This window comes from Barbus barbus (genome assembly GCF_936440315.1).
Source record: "Barbus barbus genome assembly, chromosome: 33".
Lineage (NCBI taxonomy): Eukaryota > Metazoa > Chordata > Actinopteri > Cypriniformes > Cyprinidae > Barbus > Barbus barbus.
In genome coordinates this window covers 18671086-18683269 of record NC_136761.1, presented here as the reverse complement: position 1 = coordinate 18683269, position 12184 = coordinate 18671086, and the positions used below count along the sequence as shown (strand labels likewise).

Here is a 12184-nt window from a genome sequence, read left to right as displayed (position 1 = left end):
TCACACATACTGTCTCTGGACTAGGGTAGCATGTCTGTAGACACCCGTTTAGAAACTTAGTGATTCCTGCTTCTTTACAATCAAGAAACTAAATTAAATGACTAAATATACAAAAAAAATAGAAAGCCTCCTGTGGTTAATTTTAAGATATTTTTTTTCTGTAATTTAGAATATGCTCCCTTTCGTGAGCAATAAAATAAATCCAGTCCATTTGCCGGTTATCCGCGTCTTTTATTTTGTAAAAAATACATCTGAACTTCCTGTTTGCGTTTGGAAGGCCAACGCTGGCTTCACGTCGCTACTGATAGCGGATTCAGATCGACAGCTGCCGCTGCTCACCTTAAAACTAACCACAAATCCTACTTATGAGCTCGACCGAAAACCAGAGAACATAAATGGACCAATTTCAGCTGAACGCTTCTTCATAAAGGTCTTGTTACAGCACTGTTAGGTCTACATCTTTATTAAACAGTGGTGAGGTTGCTAACAGCTGATTGCTAGCTAGATCATAACATATGATCATAACAACTTGAAGCAGCAGCAGCAGCATCTCCTCACATGCTGCTGATGACTGAACGGCTCAGCTCTTCTAACATTTGTGCCATGGTGCCCCTTACTAGCCTGCTGTGAGTGCTACAGCCAGTTTAGTGTAGATTAATGTCCATTGCCTGACGTGTTTAGAGGGCTTTTTTCAGCTTTACCTCATTGGGCTGTGGTTTAGTTTTGTGTTTTCTGACCGCTGTTAATATAGTCATTTTGGATTATGATAGTTCAGATGGGTTTACATGTAGCATGCTAATGTGAAAGTGACACACTATTTCTTTGTCTCATAAATGTGCAATTGATGTTTTTATTCTTTAGAAAGGAGTGAGTGATGATCATGTGTTGATGCCCCAATCAAGAGGATCAGGACAGAGGGAGTGAGTTTTATTATCTTCCCTTGGTAGATATCTCACTGCCCTGGACATGATGGGCCCACGGCGCAAGCTCACCAGGACTCATGGTTTGGGGGGAGGAACATTTAACTCTCTTGGACATGAGGAACCTAAAGACTATATCAACGAGCTCTCACATGAGGTGCTCTGCCACATATTCCGGTCAGTACAACATCCCACCACTAGTACAGTAGTTAGTAAAGGTATTACCAATGCTTTAATTGTCAATCCATTCTTCTAACTTTCTGTCTTAACTATGGTCGCTAAGGTCCTTGCAATTCTATTCTCAGTTCCAGAGATTTTTTGACAGAGCTGTCACAGGTTAACTCAAATTGCAGCTGTTTATAGTTGACTTGAATTATGGTGCATACGTCCATCTCCCCACAGATACTTACCCATGCAGGACATAATGTGTATGGAGTGTCTGTCACGGAAACTGCGGGAGGCGGTGACTCTGTACTTGCGGGTGGTGAAGGTTGTGGACCTTTGTGCCAGCCGGTGGTGGGAGTACATGCCCTCAGGTAGTCGACACTTTTAACGCTGAAATTTCAGTACTGAGATCTGTTTATAACTAAACCTGGTATGAATTGTATGCCTAAGGGCTTAGAGTTTATAATCAGATCAATTAACATTCTCATTAGCTTGACATATTAAAACACTGACTTAGTTCTTCACAGAATCTGCACCCACTCAACTGATTTCTGCCTAATTTTAAAGTTTTCACATCCCTGCATATGTGTATTAAAAGCTTTGATTATGCCTACACTGTATTTCTCAGCTGTTTATAACCAAGAATACCAATATTAACCAAGAATACCAGTAAGTCTCAAGCCTTACAACACTTAAAACACTTGAAATGTGACTTTGTCCATTTTTTTGTGTTTCATTCAGTTGTTTGAATTGATGTGTGTAACTCAGGTTTCACAGACTCCAGTTTCCTCATGCTAATGAAGAAGATGCCTGATTTGGAGCAGCTGTATGGCCTTCATCCACGTTACCTAGAGAGAAGGAGAGTTCGAGGTTATGAGGCCTTCAGTATTCCTGGTGTTTTGGAGGCTCTACAGGCCTGTCCCAACCTTATAGTGAGTCTATGACACATATGAGATTATTGTTGTTGATTCAGTTTATAAAAATGTATGTCAGCCTGTTTTCAACTGCATTTGAAAATAAGGACAATATCTGCTCTTACAGGGTGTGGAGACATCGCATTTGGAGCTGGTGGAGGCGATATGGAACTACATGCCTCAGGTTCACATTCTAGGGAAGTTCAGGAACCGAAATGGGGCTTTTCCTATTCCCTCAGAGAACAAACTCACTATTCCAGCTGCAGCTAAAATCCAGACCCTCCATCTTGTCGGTGAGTTTTAGATTGCTTCCACTGTGCAAACTATTTTCCACATCATCTCAATCATCTTGTCACAAACCTTTCTGCTTTTTCTTTCCTATAGGTGTCAATGTGCCGGAGATCCCCTGTCTGTCCATGCTCAGGCATCTGTACCTGAAATGGGTGCGCCTCACTAAGCCTCAGCCCTTCAAAGACTTTCTCTGTGTGAATTTGCGTACGTTCGTCATGAGGAACTGCGCCGGTCCCACTAATTCTCTGAAATATGTGCCTCTTGTCACCGGACTGGCCTCTGCCCGCAACTTAGAGCAGCTGGAGCTGGTGAGGGTGCCCTTTTTAGGGGGACTGATTCAGCATGTTGTGGAGGATAGCTGGAGGTCAGGTAAGATGAAAATTTTGTCCGCTCCTTATAAATAGGAATCCTACTAAAACTGCTGAGCGATATATTATAGTATTTCAAAAGTACAGTCAAAACTTTTTAAAGTTCTTCTTGCAATATGTATTTCTCATTGCCCATGTGTATGCAATACCAATATTGTTTTGTGTATGAATTTTGAGCAAGAAAAAAGCATGCAGTCTGTGACACATTGGCTTAAGTACATCTCTTGTAGGAGGGTTTCGTAATTTGCACACAATTGTATTTGGTGCCTGTAAAAATGCACTTGAAGTGGATCTGGGCTACCTCATCATTACTGCTGCTCGCAGGTAAATCCGAGTTTAAACATTCAAAGAATATGCTGAACTTACACTGATTCCTTTATAGAATTAGAGATGTTGACAGAATCAGCTCTGGTTGTCCAGGTTGCATGAAGTTCGAATCCAGCCTTCCTTAACCAAAGATGGGGTGTTCTCTGCACTGAAGATGGCTGAACTAGAGTTCCCCCAGTTTGAGACTTTGCACCTTGGATATGTTGATGAATTTCTGTTGCAGTGTAAGTCATTGTTATGAAATGTCTGTCAATAATTACTCACCCTCATCTCGTTCCAAACCTTGTCTTTGTTCATCTTCAAAAAAAAATTTTTTAATGAAATATGAGAGGTTTCTGTTCCTCTATTGAATGTCCATTCCATCAAAACATTCAAGTAAAGTTCATGAAGACCTCATAAAATTATGTGCCAAGCAAGCACATTTGAGCATGTGTTTATCATATTTAATCTCTTCTATGCATGTGTGTTGACCAGTGTTTATGTCTCTTCAGAAGACTTGGATAAAATGGATTCATATGAATTATTGTTTTGATTTCTCTGACTTTTTAAAACGTCAAGGTTTTGGTTGAACAGTCCTTCAATGGAGGAACAGACATATTGTATATCTTAGTTTGTGTTTCAAAGATGAATGACAGTCTTCTAGGTTTGGAACAAGTAAATGATGACAGAATTTAGATTTTTGGGTGAACAAACCCTTCAATTACCTGCAATAAAAACAAAATTTCACACAGGTAACATGAGCCATGCTGAGTTAGTCAAATACGGTCTTGCTGATGTGATCGAGAATCCAGGAATCATCACAGACATTGGAATGAAGGCTGTTAATGAGGTGTTTACCTCCATCAAGTATCTGGTCATTTATAACTGTCCACATCTTCACAATCCACACAACTGGATCACAGGTAATGGATCCATCATTATTTATTTATTTATTTCCCGACTTTTCTTTTTTAAATGTACCATTTCTATCAGCATTATCTGGAACATCCTTAAAATTAGTTGATTTTACGCATTTTTCAGTACCAATTTTATAATCTGATTAATTAGTTGCGCTATTTTAAAGACCACTCCCGTTGGAGTCGTTTGGTGGACCTCACTCTGGTGCGCTGTCATGCTATCAAGCTGGAGTCGTTTAGTCAGTTCATTGAGATGCTTCCCAGCCTGGAATTCATCTCTCTGGACCAGATGTTTCGTGAACCTCCCAAGGTGAGCTGTTAACCCATTAAGAGTTGATGTTCATCCATTACCTAGACACGATCGCTTAGATATTTTACCATTTGTGGTAAACACAGTTCAGGATCTTTCCTCTAATCACAATATTTACAGTAATCATAATATGTGTAATTCTGAACAGTAAAGACATTTACAATATAAATTAAAATATTATAATATAGACTATATGAGGGGAAATGTTATGAGGCATGTTAATGTTATTTGTTTATCACAGGGCTGTGCCCGTGTGGGACTCAGTGCAGGCACAGGTATCGGAGTTTCATCTGCCCTGGTCAGCAATCAGAATTCCAACAATGATAATGACAACAATAACAACAACAATCACCAGAACAATAACGATGCAAACATTCCACCAAATAACAACGACGACCGGGTTGAAGATATGCCTCAGCAACACGACCGTGGCCCAAATGGTACATATATACATTATCATACAAAAGTTGGGGTCAGAAAGGTTTTTTTTTAAGAAATTGATACTTTTATTCAGCAAGTATGCATTAAACTGATCAAAAGTGACAATAAAGAAAAGTAAAAAAGTTTTTTAAAACAAGAAAATCAAATAAATACTGTTCTTCTGAACTTTCTATTCATTGAAGTTTCTTGAGTACCAAACCCCAAAAATATTAGATTTATGAAAGATCTTGTGACAGTGAAGACTGGAGTAATGATTGCTGAAAATTCAGTTTTGCCATCAAGAGAATTAAGTGGCATTATTAAATATATTCAAATAGAAAAGATTGTAAATTGTAATACTGTTTCACAAAATTACTGTTTTACTGTATTTTTGATCAAATCAGTGCAGCCTTGGTGCACACAAGAGACTACTTTAAAGAACTACTTTCAAGATTTAGCAAAATCTTACTGACCACATAATTTTGAACGATTGTGTACATCTAGTGTGTGATGATTGTTTGGTTGCTGAAAGCTTTCAATTGATTAGATTTTTTTTTTTTTTTTTTTTTAAATCAGAGATTCCTGATGTTGAGGGCATGGTGGCAGACAACATGGAGCCGGAGGCAGTTCTTGTGGCTGCCAATCCAGAGGAAGAGACCCAGGGTTCCAGCCAGACTACTAATGCTTCACTTGAACAGGATGAAGAACAAGCAGGTCTGAAGTAACCTAGCAAACAGATGGGATTAGTATGATGATTATCCATTAACATTTGTGCTTTTTTATGATTTATTTCAGGGCCTAGTGGAGTTCAAACCTCAGTGAAGAAGCAGTCGGTGGTGGTGTCAGACTCAGACAGTGAGGATGAGTACTGTCCAATCAGGACACCAGCTGCTGCCTGCTCTGAAGGCCAGTACCCTGAGACAGAAGCCCAGGGGAAGAGCAGTACAGCTGTGACTCCACATGGTAGTTCACATTTAAAATCTTTCTCCTAAAAAAAGTTTCTCAAAAAAGAAAAAAAAAATCTCACTGACCTTTAAACTGCTTTAAATTGTCATATTTTTGATGAATATACATAAACTTTTTTTCAAGCTTTATCATTTGATTCATACAGTTCATCTGTACGTGTGACTTAAGTGGCCAAGCGTATTCAAATATTTTTGGGACAATATAAATTCAGAAATATTTTCCATTTAACTGCACTGACACTATTGGAAGAGAGTAAACTTGATGACTGACTTATACGCTTGTTGTGCTGTATTCTGACAGGCAAAGGTAAAACTCCACTGCGTAGACGTGGACCGCAACCTCAGGAGCTCAGCTGTGAGAAAGGCTGTCAGGTGACCAGCGAGCAGATCAAGGCTGACATGAAGGCAGCCACTGAGACGCCGGAGCGTGGGGCCAGAGACAGAAACGGTGGACCTGGGTCTGCTTCAGGCTATGCTGCCGGCAGCTGTGTTTGCTCCATCCGCTGGAGGGAAGACTCGGCCAATCAGGACGACCAGGGTGGGGCGGGTAGAGGGGAGGATGACATGGTGAGGACTCGCTGCACGTGCAGCAGGTCTCGTCACGGCTCTGAAAACAGAACTCGTGGTGGCCATGGCCTGCCAGCAGGGGGTGACAGCCATAGATCAGAACATCACAGCCCAGAGCAGAGAGCAGGTGGAGATGAGATGGAGCACAGGCACTCCAACACTCCACCCAAGACTCAGGCCTCATCTGAGGGGCACAGTGAGAGGACTGCAGGCCACCTGCAAGGATCATCACACAGAAGCCCTACAGATGAGTTTCCCAGGAGACCGGTCACTCGTGCCCGCAGCAGACTTTCCTCTGTGCCCCTGGTGTGTGAGTCAGGTAAGACGAGAGCAGAGGTTCCTCACAGTGGCACATCAGAGAATCAATTGAGCAATGGAGAAAAAAAAAAAAAAAAAAAAAGGCACAGTTGGATAAAAACTGACCCTCATGATGTGCCGTTTGTGCATAGCATAAAAGCAGATGGAGGAATGACAGGGGTCTAAATTGCTCCACTCTTACACTATATTGGCAGTTATATTGCCGTATGTTTCCTTGTGTTCATGACAGTTAGATAAAGTGCAACACTTATTTTGATTCCTAGTGAACCTGCAGTGCTAAGAAGAATAGTGCATGTAGGAAATTAGACCTTTTCTGATGAATCAATGCATGCATAAAGCCACTGACAGTGTAGAATGTCTTGTGTAGATGCATTTATTCCAGGAATATTTTCACCTATTTCAGACTAAAGTATAAAGCATTTTCAGTATAAAGTATAATAGATGACTTTATAACATTGAATATTGCATTACATACTTGTAATGCTTTACATTGTATACTGCTATCCAAACATTTGGGGTTGGTCATTTTGTTTTTTGTTTTTTCATGTTTTTGAAGTCTTTTGTGTTCACCAGGGCTTCAGTAATAGAGTGAAAAAATATTACAATTTAAAATATTTTTTTTTATTTTAATACATATATTTTTTAAAATGTAATTTATTCCTGTGATGTCAAAGCTGAATTTTCCAGAGCTATTACTGTCACATAATCCTTCATAAATCATTCTAATATGCTGATTTGGTGCTCAAAAACATTTATATTATCAGTGTGGGAAAAACATGTGCTGCTTAATATTTTTGTGGGACAGTGATGCATTTTTTTCATGATTCTTTAATTAATAGAAAGGAAAAAAACAGCATTTATTTTAAATAGAAATCTTTTGTAACATCATAAAAGTCTGTCACGTGATCCATTTAATCTGTCTTTACTGAATACAGTAATTAATTTCTTACTGACCCCAAGTTTTGAATGGGAGTGTATTTATTTACAATTTAAAACTACATTCAGATTTTTCTTCAAAGAATATTTCACCAAAAATGAAAATTCTATCATTATCAACCACATGACTGTCAAGCATAAAAGCAATAAAAGTTGTTCAGCTGTCTAATAAAACAGACTGAAATCAATATTGATGAGCACTGAGAATCTTGGCATCCCTCTCAGTGCTTTTTTGTGTTTTGTGAGTGAAGTAGCTGTTTGATTTATGAACATAGCTACATAAAGAGTCATTTTTTTTAAAGCAAATCTTTTCAATTAATTGGCTAAACCATGGAAATCCTGTGAGATTAAAAAGACCCAAGGTATTAATTTAGTTTTTTTTCTCCTATGACAGTAGGATAGTTTAGATAGATTTAACAAAGATGAATTGGACTATCAGTAAGACTTTCACTTAATTTCTCACCACCTTTTGGTATATCCAGAACTACCCAAAGCAAAGCCTCGGGTTGCAGTGAAGAGGAAACGAATGGCAGACAAGTCCACCAGCACCAGTGACCCTGTGACTGAAGATGACCATGTCCAGGTGGGTTCATGGTCTTGTTTCCCTCAACTGTTTCTTAAGTGCACTTTCTTACAGAATTATTTTTCACATAACACAGGTGCTCAGCCTTAAATCTAAAAACCTTGTGGGAATCACCCTTACAAACTGTGGCATAACAGATCTGGTTCTTAAGGAGTGCCCCAAAATGATGTTTGTCCATGGTGAGTTCATAGCAGAACATGTTGACATTGATATAGGAGTCCAACTCTATCAGATCCTAATGCATAATTTGATTTCTTCCCAAGCGACACGCTGTAGGGTGCTGAAACACTTAATGGTAGAAAGTGCCCCCATAGTAAACCGCTTTGATTACGCACAATGTAAGAAGCTGGACATGGAGCAGGTACTAGACCAGATCTTACAGATGCCACCGGAGAGAAACCGTATCATCTATATGAGGCCTATGCAGCAGGTCAGTGTTATTCTGAATATTGTGTTGGCGTAAGACTCACAATTGTCACATCTGATGAAACTCATGAGTATACAGTATTACTATTGATTGCATAAGTGCAACATTCAAAAAAGTATAGAAATGCTTTTCAATAGAAATGTTTATAAATGTAGTATCTTTATAGAATAGTTTGTGATGTTATCATCTCGAATGAAGAAATCACTGATGTTTTGCATCATGTGCAAATGTGTGACTTGCATTTATAATTGCTTAATATTTAGTTACATTACAGCTTTGTTTTTGAGCCCTTTAAAGGGTATTTAAGGTATTTAAAGCACAATATGTTACAGTTATGTTCTTTTCAACATCCAGATTGATTCTCTGGCTCTGGAGAAAAAGCTCTTCAGCGGTCCGTATCCATACCATATTGCTATTATCCATGAGTTCAGCAACCCACCCAATGTCAGGAACAAGGTGCGTGTACGTAGCTGGATGGACACCATTGCCAACATTAGCCAGTGAGTGGTCTACATTACCCATAATACAGTACTCATAAAACTGCATCAGTAATAATAATATTTAAATTTTAACAGATTCTGATATACACCAAGAATAAAAGCATTCTTCAGCGTTTTAGTGTTTATCATCTTTATGATGATACAATGTCTAATTTTTTTTTTATCTCATTACACTTTGATTCTGCAAAATTATGCCAGCTTTCCAAATCTGATTCCTGTTTTGTCCACCAGATGGCACTATTTTCTTATCATGGTAGACCCAAAAACTCACGAGCTGTGTTTTTATCCTTTCACAAGAGAACTCATCAAGTATGAATTCTTTCCGGAGGCCACACGGACGGAAGAGGATGTAAAGAAGTTTCCCAGCTATCCCTGGGGCCGAGACATCTACACTTTAGAGGGTGAGAGGAAACAGATCAGGGTCCTTTGAGACTAACGCCAAGCTCCCTTCACTTCCTCTGGAAACACATTTATAGTTTTTGTATGTGTGAGAGAGAAATTTACAGTTGCATTTACATTTCCCAAATCCCTTCCACAAACTTCTTAATCTTAATGGGTGAGAAAAGTTGCAGACTCCCATAATGCCGAAGCTGCCCATGAATGTTTACAAAATTCCTTTCAGTTTTAAAGGAATAAAAAGTAATGGCATTCGATCTTTCCCACACTCTCCCTGTGCTTTAGGAGTAGTTGATGGGGCGCCGTATTCAATGATCACAGATTTCCCGTGGCTTCGCTCGTTACGCACAGCAGAGCCCAACAGTTACGCCCGATACGATTTTGAGGATGATGAAAGTAGTAAGTAACGCACTGTCCATCATGACATCACAAAGTTCAGGTGTTAATATTCAGAAAAAGATTCATCAAAACTATAGCACAATTGATCAACCATGTTATTTTTCCATCTTTTTTTATTTTGATTATACAATTACATTAATTATTTAACATAATATAAGTTTGAGCTTGGTGAGATTAATATTTTTGAAAGAAGCCTCTTTTGTGAAAGTACCTTTTTTCTTTTTAAACCAGTCTCTTTCTCACACTATTTGAAATGTCCTTTCTGTCAGCCACTATCTATGCTCCACGGCGTAAGGGACAGCTCTCGGCTGACATCTGCATGGAGACCATCGGTGAGGAGATCTCAGAGCGACGGCAGACACGAAGGGGTGTTTTCCAGCGTGTGGTGGTCGTCTTCATCCACTACTGCGACGTTCGGGGGGAACCGGTGGATGACGACTACATCTAGAACAATCACTGTTCAGCCGGAGGGCTTGGAAAGAGGTGTGCAGAGCTCTTCAAATCTCTGCCAGGCTCTGACCACCAAGAGGCATGTTGGATGCATCCTCAGTGTGGAATACAGAGGCATTTCCAGTTGCCTTTATCTCTGAGTTGACTTGAAACCGAGTGATCGCTTTCAGTCAGCCATTGTCTGTTTGTGAGTTCATTCTAAACTAATGAACTGTAGAGTAATGGTGTCACCAGGCTGCTTTGCTTGTGTTCGTTACATGAAGGATGAATGGCAGCCCATCCAGGGAGCGGCAGCACACTTACTGTAAAGAGGGGTGATGGTGTCGGCAGTTGTTTTTGTTGCTGCAGTTGCACACATGGGAAAAGACATGCAGAGCCATGACAAGTGGCATATGAAATCACTTGTTTGGTTTTTGGTGGAGACAGAAATATTGTTCTTGTTAGATTTTTATTTTTATTTTTTTTGGCCACTTGGCATGATTTTAAGGTGTGTCTGCACTGTTCTTTTTTTTTTTTTTTTCTTTTTTTTTTTTATACATACTTTTGAGAGACCTTTGTTTTAATTAATTCATATTTTATTTTTGATTTTCTCCAGAAGTTGGCTTGTTTGTTTGTGCTGTAAATCAGTTTAACCCAGAACCTGGTGAAGAGATTAAATGTTTCTTGGCCCACGAGAGGAACATGGCAGGATCTGTGAACAAGTGTAGCTCGTTTTCCTCTCTGTGATCTTCTTAGAGCTAAAAAAAAGAAAAAAAAAGTGGAACAAAGAAAAGCTGAGTATTTTTATTTTATTTTTTCCTTAGTTAAACCCACTTTTTGTATGGAACTGAGATAGAATAGTTTTAAAGCAGAAGCACAGTGGATAAAGTTCCCAGGCATATCCCTTTATTCATCTTCAGATGACTTGACACACATGCTCTTTTCCTCACAAATTCGCTCTCTTCATTTGGTGAAGCATCTTCAGAAATAGCCTTGTGCTATTAACTTGGTTTATAATCTACACCAGAGACAACAGAGTCAGCATTACTGTTTCTGGATGATTTCATTCCTCCTCCTTGCCTAATCCTTCACATAGCTGCTTAGTTGCATTATGTGAAAATTATTAAATACACAATGTGTCTTAACTGCCTGCTTGGTGCAGAATAGAGTTCACCAGTTTGTGTTTGTTATGAATGGTAAGGAAACTAGTCCAATAAGAAGAGGATTGAGAGTCCAGGACCTGTTAATGCATGAGAACCCCCATCTCGCTGCTTTTCTAGGTGACCCGCTCTGCCATGTTCAAAAGCCAAGAAACTCCATGGATTGAATCTGCAACCATGCTGAGCACTACAGAAACTTGTGTACGAAGTTTGTGTACAGATGTTCTAAATAATTTGTTTTATATGTTTATATAAAAGAATAAATATTTCACTAAGACATTCTGTCTTGACTTGTTTTTTTTTTCTCTTAAATAGAAATTAATCTTCTTATACAATTCACACTACTTATGCCATATATAATGTTCAGTTTATAATAAGCGTGCACTGCAGTTATTGATATTAAAGGGACTTTGAACATTATAGTGCACTAATGTGGAGGCTAATAGCTATCGTTATCATTAAAAAAAAAAAAAAAACTTGACCCTCTAATATTATAGCTTTTTTTATTTCACTTTTTATTTATTATAAAAAATAACCCTTTTGACACTAGCTCTCACTATTCTATTTCTATTCTATCTACTTTTATAAAACCCTTGCTACTTCACAGCACTTACATATCGTTGCTCTTTTGTTTGATTGCTTCTATTGTCCTCATGTGTAAGTCACTTTGCATAAAAGCATCTGCTAAATGTAAATGTAATATAGGCTAAATGTTACAGACATAGTGAATCACTGAATCATTCACTCAGCTAAATGATTCATTGAATCACCCAGCCAACATATAATCAATGAATTTGTTCAAAATGCGAACTCATTTAGGATGGAAACAGTATAGTGCTGTGTAAGCACTTGATATTAACTTGTAATTGTGTAATTCATAAAAAATAATAATT

At 38.6% G+C, this 12184-nt stretch overlaps 1 protein-coding gene across 2 annotated transcripts; it reads left to right on the top strand.

Annotated features, from left to right (window-relative positions):
- The first annotated feature begins 260 nt into the window (after window positions 1-260).
- LOC306853264 (F-box only protein 38-like) lies at window positions 261-11566 on the top strand. 2 transcript variants are annotated; one of them, XM_079390546.1, is made up of 21 exons: window positions 261-430; window positions 862-1097; window positions 1323-1456; window positions 1854-2017; window positions 2127-2292; window positions 2384-2659; window positions 2889-2982; window positions 3079-3209; window positions 3717-3887; window positions 4049-4191; window positions 4433-4631; window positions 5188-5325; window positions 5407-5574; window positions 5878-6462; window positions 7880-7980; window positions 8057-8159; window positions 8244-8410; window positions 8762-8907; window positions 9205-9308; window positions 9589-9702; window positions 9972-11566. In XM_079390546.1, the coding sequence occupies exons 2-21, from the start codon at window positions 967-969 to the stop codon at window positions 10148-10150; spliced, it is 3414 nt and encodes a 1137-aa protein (XP_079246672.1). In that variant the 5' UTR covers window positions 261-430; window positions 862-966; the 3' UTR covers window positions 10151-11566. The 2 variants fall into 2 exon arrangements, with proteins under 2 accessions (XP_079246672.1, XP_079246671.1); XM_079390545.1 differs by having other exon boundaries at window positions 293-430; window positions 8057-8410.
- The last annotated feature ends 618 nt before the right edge of the window (window positions 11567-12184 follow it).